This window comes from Hakea prostrata, chromosome 7, assembly GCF_041222555.1.
Source record: "Hakea prostrata isolate BN-2017 chromosome 7, UWA_Hpros_2, whole genome shotgun sequence".
Taxonomy (NCBI): domain Eukaryota; kingdom Viridiplantae; phylum Streptophyta; class Magnoliopsida; order Proteales; family Proteaceae; genus Hakea; species Hakea prostrata.
Window position 1 is genome coordinate 35,040,380 of NC_142606.1, and position 11,281 is coordinate 35,051,660.

The 11,281-nt window shown below is 37.5% G+C and overlaps 1 protein-coding gene across 1 annotated transcript; it reads right to left on the bottom strand.

Annotated features, from left to right (window-relative positions):
* Nucleotides 1-2,815: 2,815 nt before the first annotated feature.
* LOC149010964 (disease resistance protein L6-like) lies at nucleotides 2,816-8,317 on the bottom strand. The gene is made up of 4 exons (XM_089162527.1): nucleotides 7,644-8,317; nucleotides 5,767-6,847; nucleotides 5,163-5,438; nucleotides 2,816-4,864 (listed from the first exon to the last, which is right to left on the bottom strand). The coding sequence occupies exons 1-4, from the start codon at nucleotides 8,270-8,272 to the stop codon at nucleotides 2,816-2,818; spliced, it is 4,035 nt and encodes a 1,344-aa protein (XP_089018653.1). The 5' UTR covers nucleotides 8,273-8,317.
* Between the last annotated feature and the right edge of the window lie 2,964 nt (nucleotides 8,318-11,281).

Consider the following 11,281-nt stretch of genomic DNA (forward strand, 5'->3'; position numbering starts at 1 on the left):
TGAATGGGGTTAATATCATCACGAGTTCAAAATGCTTACATAAGGTTGAAGTTGGTTTACTCTACACTGTATGATCCACGATTGCTCCTTGGGCAAAACTTTTGTAGGGGCCAATAACACAGTTGCTTTGTCAGCAAAACTATCATAAATTGAAAAAAAAAATACCTATCTACATTGCAAAGAACAAATCGTGGAGGATGGTTTCTTTCACCAAGAACCCTTTTATACAGGAGCATCAATAGACTTCCACATTCCACTGCCCTGCCTTCTTCAAGTTCCTTTACTACTTAATCCAATCATTGCCAGCAAATATATCAGCTCAAAAGTTAGGAGTGTAAGGAATGGATATATCAATCTTCCATGCTTAGTATTATATGTTGCAACACATTAGGTGGTCCACGAAGCAACAGGTGATACAACAATGTAGCACCAAAATTAACAAGCACCAATTAGAAATTTAATGACTTCCAGCCTGGAAACCAAAAAAGATTGTTCAGCTAAAGCCTAAAGGTGATCTAGTATAAACACTAACTAGACTTCAATGGAGTGAGAACCATCATTCATTGCACTAGCATAAGGCTAAAAGAAATGGAAGGGAAATCAGCAACTGAGAGAAGAAAGAGAAACAGGAGATAAACAATGTCACAACTGATACCCAAGCAATGCTTTTGCAATGAAGACCACCAGCACAACTAAAAAAATTTCAAAAATAGAGACCAATTCCTTCTATTTGATACTGCAGATAAGCGAGATGAGATCCCAAACAATAATCACTTAATATCCACGCCAAAGACATATTCAAGGTCGTAGCAGATACCTTCACAGTGCAAAGCTTTGTCATCTGATACAAAATCATGACAATGCTCTATATGGCTACAGCAATTATGGATAAACCAATAGCAATTCTGCCAAAGAAAACTGCAACATGGAGGTATGGACTGGACTTGAAATCTTCATTATTCTCTAATGGTATATTCACCATACTCACTGCCACCAGACTTACCACTATAAGAGTGCATACCATGTCTGGGTACATCATCCTGAAACATAAAGATGGAAAAAGATGACAAGGGGAACCGAGACTTCTGACTAATCAATGCCTTATTTACCTTAACAAGACCTCCAATGGACTTGCAATAACCTAAAAAAAGTAATGGTGAAGACATAAATTAGATGCTTAGATTTTCAATCAAGGAATTAAAAATCAGATATAATTCTGAAAAGAACTTGCAGCCGAATAACCAATAAGATAGCATTCAACATAATTTCCAATGCAAATATTAAAAATAATTAAAGTCTGATTTTCTGATGTAGCAGAGCTGTTGAACTGTGTCAGTTACTGTTTAAATAATAATAATTGAAGAGAGAGAGAGAGAGAGAGAGAGAGAGAGAGAGAGAGAGAGAGAGAGAGAGAGAGAGAGAGAGAGAGAGAGAGAGAGAGTGCGTGTAAGAGAGCACAATAACTTTGATTCACATTAATTTTACAATGATCTAGTACAGAGCTTTATATAGAAACAGAGTTCTTCTTCTTAGTGTTCTAGGAGTCTTGTAGCTGTGGTGCTAGGACTCTAGAGTTACAGTGTTTTAGATTACATAAAATATTGACTAGGATGTTGTACCAATCAGTATCAAACTCTCCTTTGGGTTGCTTAGTGTCTTTGTGAGTACCAATTGTAGAGTTTTTCTTGTATGTAATAATTGGTGTTTGATCAGCTGTGGGACTTCTAAGAGCAGTAAAACTCTTGGAAGTTTGATCAGCTGTGGAACTTCTAACAGCAGTGGAACTCTTGGAAGCAATCTTAGCCGCATATGCTTGAGATGAAGTGGCGGCCAGGATGTTGGTTGAATAGTTACAACTAATTTTTGTAAATATCCACCCTGAATTCACTCTTCCAGGTTTTTTGGGGGGAATGCAGGAGGGGGGGGGTGGAGGAAGGGATCCAAGACTGTTTACATTGTATTTTCTGCTGATTCCATATTTGATATCAGGGGATTTAATTAGAGTCAACTTGTATATGGAAAAATTTTATGTATATCATGAACTACTTTTCAGATTTATTCATAGGATGAGCTAGGGTTCTGATCTGACAAGGAATCTACTACACTTCAATTCATTTTCAAAAAAATGAAACTTTGCTTATTGCAACCTATGGGGAAAAGAAGTGATACCTTCACCATGTTGATATTTAAAATATGCTCATCAAATCTGCAAATTTATTGATGTTTAGAGCTTCAAGCCATGTCATGCAATGGTATACATTGGTAGTTTTATGTGATATATGAGATACTAATCTTACTAGGAATAATTGTGTTATTTTGAGCTGCTTAACAATGTGGTCGTATTTAATTTCAACTGTAATAAGTGTTTCATTTGAGCTTCTTAACAAATGTGGCCATGTTTTCAATTATGTTATTTGACTTGAAAATGGACATCTCAATCTAATAATTTTCTCTATGAAGCAAGGAAATGTTTGCCTTTGCATAAACATGTCTAATACGGCATGTTCTATATATAGTTTTGTAGACATGCGATAATCTAAATCGTTGGTGTCTAAGTGAAGTTTATGACAGTATTTGCTAATGATTTCAGATCTGATTTCATGGATTTTAATTAAACTTGAGTTGTATATGGTAAAATTAAGGTGGAGAAGATTTTACCCTAAATAAAAATAAAAATTAACAAAATTTGAGAGAAACGGGAGTATGAGGTTAGGGATAGAGACAAGGTTGCAAAGAAACAAAGAGCGGGAGAGAGTGTACCTGCAACTGCAATGTTTGAGAGTCGATTCATCGCTATCGATCAGTAGAAATGCATTCATCGATATACAATTATATTTTCCAACCTATCAAGTCCCTGAATCTCTGATAACTTCTTGCAGCCAGTAGCCGATAGCCGCCACAGCTTCTTCAAGTTGGACAGAGATGGTAAAGTTTCAATGGAAATGCATCCATCGATAAACAACTCCTCTAGATTTTCCAACCTATCGAGTCCCTGAATCGCTGATAACTTCTTGCAGTGTTTAGCTGATAGGTTCTTCAGCTTCTTCAAGTTGGACAGAGATGGTAACGTTTCAATAGAAATGCATCCAATGATAGACAACCTCTCTAGATTTTCCAACCTATCGAGCCCTTGAATCTCAACTAACTTATCGCAGTCTTCAGTTGATAGCCACCGCAGCTTCTTCAAGTTGGACAGACATGGTAACGTTTCAATAGAAATAGAAATGCATCCATCAATAGAAAACTTCTCTAGATTTTCCAACCTATCGAGCCCCTGAATTGTAGTTAGTTTCTCACAATGGGTGAATTGTAGGCTCTTTAGCTTCGTCAAGTTAGAAATATTTGGAAATATTTCTATTGAGTTGCATCCGTACACCGTCAGGTTTTCCAATTTGCCAACAGCCGGGATCTCGGTTACCCGATCACAATGATGGAGAGTTAGATCTTTCAGGTTCTTCAAGGGCGAGAGATCCGGTAGTAGTTCTAATGATCCAGAATTAGTTATCTTTAACTCTTCCAAAGATTCCAATGATGATGCCTCAAAGAAGTTAATCTCCAGTGCTGCTGGCGGGGCGCATAATTTCAAATGCTTTAATGCCGCCTTCATGTTGGATAAGTCTGGTACTACTCTCAAGGGAGGTGGGGACCTCCACCTGAGCTCCAGCTTTGTCAAATACTTCAAATCCCTCAACTCCTCAATTAATGACCCATCATCATCATCCAAATTGATTTTTAATTCATACAATCTTTTAGGAAATTTTCTAGTTCTCAATGATGGGCATAGAAGTACCTTCAATTGCTCGAGGGAGCCCAATTTCTCTAGTCCCACAATATCGGATAACTCACTGCAGCACCAAATTTCAATTGACACCAGATTCTCTGAACCCGATAAATTTTGAATTATACTTAAAGACTTGCAATTGGATATCTTTAACTCTTTCAATCCCTCAAGGCCTTCAAGTTCAAATAAACCGATGCCCTCGAGATTTAATTTGCACAATTTTTCTAAGCATTGAAGTTTAGGCAATTTTGCCAATAAGGGACACCTCCATATGCTTAACTGTTGCAGGGAATCCAATCCTTCAAGGCTTTCGATTTTGGCTAGCTTGGAGCAATTACCAATTTTTATGCTCTCTAAATTTCTCATGCCCAAGAATCCTAATATTTCTCCCAGGTTTTCACATCCAAAAACCTCGAAGCTTCTCAAGATTGAGGGAAGATGAGGAACGCATTGGAGCTGAGGACACCATCCTAAAGCGAGAGAATGCAGCCTTGGAAGAGCATTGATGGTAGATGGTATCTCCACCAGATTGGGACAGTCCAAAAGGTACAATTCCATTAAATTTGGCAGATTTGGCAGATTTGGTGGGAGTGATTTCATTGTACATCTTGAAGCGTCCAAATATCTCAAACTTGGAGGGAGCTCCGGGAGTAGGATTATGTCCCTCTTTTCACCTCGACTCCTTCCTTGTTGTCGAAGATAATGATACATACCAGTACTCAAAATTTGGATGTTTGGCAAGTATGGTAACCGTATGTCAGAAAAGTCAAAGTGTAGCTCTGTTAAGGCTTCCAAGTGGACCCCCCATCCTTCTGGTAACTCGCGGACTTTTGTCTCTTTAAGGTTAAGAATTTTGAGAGAACTCAACTCACAAATGTTGTTTGGGAGACACGTTAAATTGCGGCAACTACTTATGTTCAATGTGACTAAACCCTTTAGATGACCAATAGAGTCATCAACTTCAACCAAATTGTAACACCAATCAATAAGCAATACCTCCAATTGTTTATTTGTTGACAGGTTTGGAATTCGGGATAGTTTATCACATTTGCTTAGCTTCAGAACTTTAAGAGTTAATACCTCCTGCATAACAAAACAACAGCAACTCGATTATAAGATATTAATTACATGATGACCTTATACATACATACAATAGATGGTAACAAATTACAATAATTTCAAAATTAGTATACCCAAAAAAAAAATTCAAAATTAGAAAGGGGAAAAAAAAGAAGAGAGAGAGAGAGAGAGAGAGAGAGAGAGAGAGAGAGAGAGAGAGAGAGAGAGAGAGAGAGAGAGAGAGAGAGAGAGAGAGAGAGAGAGAGAGAGAGAGAGAGAGAGAGAGAGAGAGAGAGAGAGAGAGAGAGAGAGAGAGACCTACCTTGATGTACTGCCAACCCATCCAATTCTCTGTGATGTTACTCAAAGACAAATCAAGAACACACAATCTCCTTAGATTTGTTGGTACAAATTGCACAGGGCAACCCTTCCAACTAAGGTATCTCAAGTTTGGAAAGGAATGCTCAAGGTTTCTAGCAACCCCAACATATTTAAGCTCAAGTATCCTTAGTCGAGTCATTGCTCCAAATCCTTCAACGATCATATGTTTGCAATCACAATAGTCATTGTATTGCAGTCCTTCGACTTTTTGTGTTCCCTGCAAAACAAATAGAGTTAGCAACATTGACAAAACTTGCTTATTGTCCATGTATAATGGAACAATGACCCCATTCACGTCATTATAATATAACAAGTTGGGCTGTGGGTGTAGGATCCTTTGTACGATGGATCCACCCATGCATGTCTACCATTTGATTTCAAACGCTACATTTGTTCTAAAAGACATCTATAGCTAAAACTATGTAGTTCTAAAAGATATCTATAGCTAAAACTATGTAGATTCTAATTCTTTAAATCATCATAATGAAAAAAAAGAAAAGAAAAAACACAAATTTAGATGTATTAGTCGTTTATTGAGAACAAACCTTTTGAGTACTTAGTATTTCCTTTACGTCTTCAAGTGACCACAACCTACTACGTTTCCCAAGCACGTCAAAGTTTTCTTGGCGAACAATTTCCCTTCCAAGGTCTCTTAGCTGATCATGCATGCTGAACTCATTTCTTTCATTAATCTCGACGAGTGACTTTAGGCAAAGATTTTCAATTCCTAAGTTATAGCCATCCCATATATAACATGCAATGTCTTTTTTCATTCCAATAAAAAAACAAGCAATATCAAGAAACATCTTTTTCTCCTCACGATCTAATCCATCATAACTTATTCGCAATTTCATCTGCACTTTTTCGTGAGGAGTATTGGCTAACTTCTTCACTGCATCTTCCCATGCCGATTTTCCCTTTTTATGTAAATGTGAACCTATAACCTTTAGTGCCAAAGGAAGTCCTCCAGTAGTCTTTACCACATCTCTTGAGAGTTCCAAATATTCTTCTAGAGGATGGTCCTTCTTGAAGGCATGTTTACTGAAAAATATAAGCGACTGATCTTGATCCATATCCTTGGGCTTGTACATGTTGTCTACTCCAAGATTATCTAACACGTGCTTGTCCCTTGTTGTAATGATAACCTTGCTTCCCACACCAAAGCAACAATCACCCTCCCCAATTATTGCATTTAAATCAGTATCTTCATCCACATCATCAAGAACAATAAGAACTTTTTTATTGGATAACTTTTGCCTAATCACATTAATTCCTTCATCCTCATTGTGGATTTTTGGATTCTCCAAGTTCAAGATATCAGTGACAAGTTGGCTTTGTAAATGGACAATTCCTTTTGTTTTGGTAGTTTCCCGAACATCTCTTAGAAAGCTACATCCTTCAAAACCACGATAGACTTTATTGTACACACACTTTGCAATTGTTGTCTTACCAATACCACCGATGCCATGGATGCCCACAATCTGTTTAGAGTCAATGCTTAGCAACCTCTCTATTGCTTTTACATGAGAATCCATTCCAACCATGTCCCTTGAAATATTCAAAGGGTTTCTGTCTAATTTACTCCAAACTTCTTCCACAATTAAACTTACTAACTTTCCTTCGTGCCTGCATTATTCAAATTAGAAGAAAATTAAATAGTTGAATGATGACATGTATTTGCTTCTTTCTCATTGACGAGTTATTTGTCAACAGAACGAATGAACATCACAGATCCTTACCCAAAAAAATATAAACAAGCTTCAGGGGCATAACTTTTTAGGCTCGTAAGTGATCTTTCAAAATTCTATTATTTGCAGCAATGGTGTCAATTTGGAATTAAATAGAATCAAACTCCAAGTCTTATTGAGCTGGTTTTGATTTTGATTATTGAAACCCCAAACCAACCCAAACTACAGCGGAACCAAAGAGGCCAACACCAATTCAAAGCTGGCACAAGCGAGACTGGAACCAAAACCAAGCATATAATACTCAATATAATCCAAAGAAGAAGGGGAAAAAACCTATTTTCCCATAGATTTTTATGTGTATATTAAGCTGAATCCAAACCAAGCCCAAATTTGCACCACAAAAGGAAAAAGAGAAAAAAACACAGTCCTAATTGGACTATGACTATGACCAACCAATTTACTGAAAAACTGATACAAACCCAAAACCGAAGATTTCATACTGCTTTGGTTTTGATTTCCTGGTTGCTCATACAAATCCTTGCATGGCCATCAACGTTCAAAAGAAGACCGCCTCATAGTCATAGCCCAACAATCGATGGATGGGACACACTAGGCTAAAACTTTAAATGCCATGATAATAATGAAACTTTAATGATTTCAGGAAGAATCACGGCTCTTGAAACCCAATAGTAAGTTCATAATTTGAAGTAGAAGAGTTGTATGTTCGGTCTTACCCATCAGCAGTATTCTCCGGATCCCAGCCTTTCAATTCACCAATGTCTTTCAAAGCCTTCCTCCACTCCACTGTAGTCTCTTCGTCGAATTTTTTCTCATGATGTTGGAAATCAGTCCCATAGGTACCGGTCTGATTCCGAACCTCTGATGGATCTACGTGATAGAAAACGGGCAATACTATTATTTGTCTTTGGCTTTCCTTTTTCCTGCACTTGGAAATCTCGGCGAGTTCGCGGAGGCACCATTTACTCGAAGCATAACCTTTTGAGAAGATCACAATAGCGATTTTGGACCGATGGATCGCAGAGACAAGTTCGTGACCGATCTCTTCTCCTTTTTGGAGTTTTTCGTTGTCTCTGAACGTGTGGATTCCCTTACTGTCAAGGGCTTCATAGAGGTGGTCGGTGAAGGTGGTGCGGGTGTCAACCCCTCTAAAGCTCAAGAACACTTCGTATTGCTGCCCAGAGGAAGATGAGTAGGAATCTGAAGAATCACAGTGTTGTGTGGCAGATGATGATGCTTCATCATTGTTTCTTGTTGCAGGTGCATCATCATTAACGCTGTAGAAGAGTTTCTTTAGAAGAAGGATGAGTAGAAACCCTCCGACAACACAAAGAAGAGCATACATTTTTCTCCCCTTAATTAATTTCAAGATGCAGATAAGATTTAAGAGCAGAACCTGGAAACTAACATGGTTTTATCACTTGCTTTTTCACTGATATTTCTAAAATATTCAACGTTTAGTCATAATGTATTTGACTATTAAAATAAAATAAAATCTACACACTCAACTTGAAATTTTAAAAAAAAAAAAATTAAAAAATTTAATATTTTATTTTTTTTTATTTTTTTTTTTTTTTTTTTTTAAAATATATATAAAAAATTTATTATTAAAATTTTTTATTTTTTATTTTTTTTTTTTTTTATTTTTTTTTTTTTTTTTATAAAAAAGAAGGAAAAATTTTTTTTTTTTTTATCCAACCTCCTCCTCCCCCCCCCCCCCCCCCCCCTCATTTTTTTTTTTTTCCTCCCACATATTTTTTTTTTTTTTTTTTTTTTTTTTTTTTTTTTTTTTTTTTTTTTTTTCTTCTCCCCTCCTTTTCTTTGACCCCTTTTTTTTTTTGTTCCCCCCCCCCCCCGCCCTTTTCAATTTTGGGGGTCTCTTGCTATTAAAAGGAATTTATTGAAAAGAAAAGCCACGAGGGAAGTTACAACCAGAAGTATCATAATACAAGTGCCAATGGATAAGAGGGGGTGGGGAAGGGGATGGGAAATGGGGGATTGTGAAGAGGCTGCAAAGGAAGCAAGTCTATCAGCCACAAAGTTTCCTTCTCTAAGGGTGTGAGCAAAGTAGATGGAATCAAAATTATCTTTAAGGAGTAATATATCATCCAAAATGTGTTTGATTTTCCAAGGAACCGGTGCTAGCTGCAGGTTGATGAGATGTATGATGGCTTCATTATCTCCTTCAAAGATAACTTTCCTATAGTTGTTTGAAATGGCTAATAGAATAGCTTTTTTCAAGGCTTCAGCTTCAGCTTGGATTGCAGAAATTCCTCCAAATGGAAAAGCGAAACTAAGAAGGTGTGTACCATTGTGATCTCGAGCAACACCTCCAATGCCAGCTTTAGTTTTGCTGTTTGAATCAAGCATAGATGAACCATCAGTGTTGAACTTGATGTGGTCTCTAGGAGGAGGATTCCAACGAATGTTTCTTCTTCTATTTATATCGCCACTTCTATGTTTTACAGATTGCAGAAATTTTGAATTCAGAGTATGGGCTAGCCACCAGATGTGCTTTGCTGTTTTGCTTGTCTCACCGAAAGCAGCTTTGTTGAAATTTGACCAAATAATCTAGAGTGTTGTGAGATCGAGGGAAAGTACTTGAGCCTCGAGTGAATGATGCTTGGTCTTAGAGATCCAACTGGCTGCTTGATTGCAAATATCTGAATGTTGATGCCACCAACAGATCTTGAACCTGATCCAAATCTGTTTAACAAAGTCACATTTCAAAAAGATGTGGTTAAGATCAATATTGACTGATGGGCACAATGGACATTTATCCTGGATGTTACATCCTCTGTTAGCTAACAGAGAGGGGGTAGGGAGTTTCTTATGCAGCAGCTTCCAAGTGAAATGAGTGACTCGAGGATTGAGAGGGAGATTCCATAATTTACTCCAGTGAGGGTGTGTCTTTTGCAATGAAAGACTTGTAAGAAACTTATATGCTGAAGCCACAGTGAGGTTTCCCGAATGTGTTTGATCCCAAATGATTCGATCCCTATTCCTTGTAAGAGGAAGTGGGATGTCTAAGATGGATTGAGCAAGTTCTGGACTCCACCATTTATAAATGATATCTGAATCCCAAACGAAAGTATCTTGGTTGATAAAATCTGAGGCCTTGCGGGGGGCATTCATGGGCAAGGGGTGTAAAGTAGCTGTTTGATAGATGGATCAATCCATCTCTGTGACCAAGGATCGATGTTTTGTCCATCACCAATCTGATAGAATACGTTATCTTTGATGGCATCACGAACTTTAATTAGAGACTTCCATCCCCAGGATGCATTCTTCTTCACTTGAGCTTAAAGAAAATTGGAATGCTTGAAATATTTGTTTTTCATTGTTCTAAACCACAATGAGTCTTTTTCAGTAATCAATTCCCAAACCTTCTTTGCAATGAGTGTGAAATTGAAAGCTTCAAGATCTTTGATATTCAACCCACCATTGTCTTTGGGCTGGCAGATTGTTTTCCAATCAATGGTATGGATGTGGCTTTTGTCTCCATTAGACCAAAAAAACTTTCTGTTGGCAGCTTCCAATGATGCAATTGTTTTCTTTGGGAGGATGAAACATGACATGAAATGACTTGGCATGGCTTGAGTAACAGATTGGATCAGAATTGTTTTCCCATGATAACTCAATAATTTGGCTTTCCAATCTTGGAGTCTACTGTTGACCCTTTGAATAAGATTATCACAATGAGACTGCCTGATTTTCCCACTGAATAGAGGAATCCCCATATAAAGATCCAACTCAGAAGTGGGGGATAGATTGAATTTTTCTTTAAGCTGATTTCGAATATGGTTGGGGGTACTTTTGCTGTAGTGGGCTCTAGTTTTTTGAGTATTCAATGCTTGACCAGAAGCTGCACAGTACTAGCTAATAATTTTGTAGAAATTAGCCACTTCCTTATGATTTGCTTGAGCAAAGAGAATAAGATCATCAGCAAATGCGAGGTGAGATAAACTTTCACCTCCATTATTGAGTTTGATGCCTCTAATTTTGTTTTTCCATCTAGCTTCCTTGATATGAGTGGAGAGAACTTCAGCACATAAAGCAAAGATGTAAGAGGACAGGGGGTCTCCTTGTCTAAGACCCCTCTCAAGTTTGAAGAAATTGGATGGGTTGCCATTAATGAGGATAGACAGCTGAGGGGATGTGATACAAAACATAATCCAATTAATCCAATTGGAAGGAAAGCCATAGGCCTTAAGTACCCTCTCAATGAAGTTCCACTCAAGTCTGTCATATGCTTTGCTCATGTCTAGTTTGACTGCCATGATGCCCCTCTTCCCTTTTTTTCTTTGATTAATTTTGTGCATCATCTCGTGACCAATCAGAATGTTATCCTAAA

Excerpts from the sequence above, each read along its gene's own strand:
- LOC149010964 (XM_089162527.1), bottom strand. The coding sequence starts at position 8,272 with ATGTATGCTCTTCTTTGTGTTGTCGGAGGGTTTCTACTCATCCTTCTT. Across the intron at positions 5,439-5,766 it reads AAATACTAAGTACTCAAAAG|GGAACACAAAAAGTCGAAGG; the intron begins GTTTGTTCTCAA and ends TTTGTTTTGCAG. Across the intron at positions 4,865-5,162 it reads TGGGTTGGCAGTACATCAAG|GAGGTATTAACTCTTAAAGT; the intron begins GTAGGTCTCTCT and ends TTTGTTATGCAG.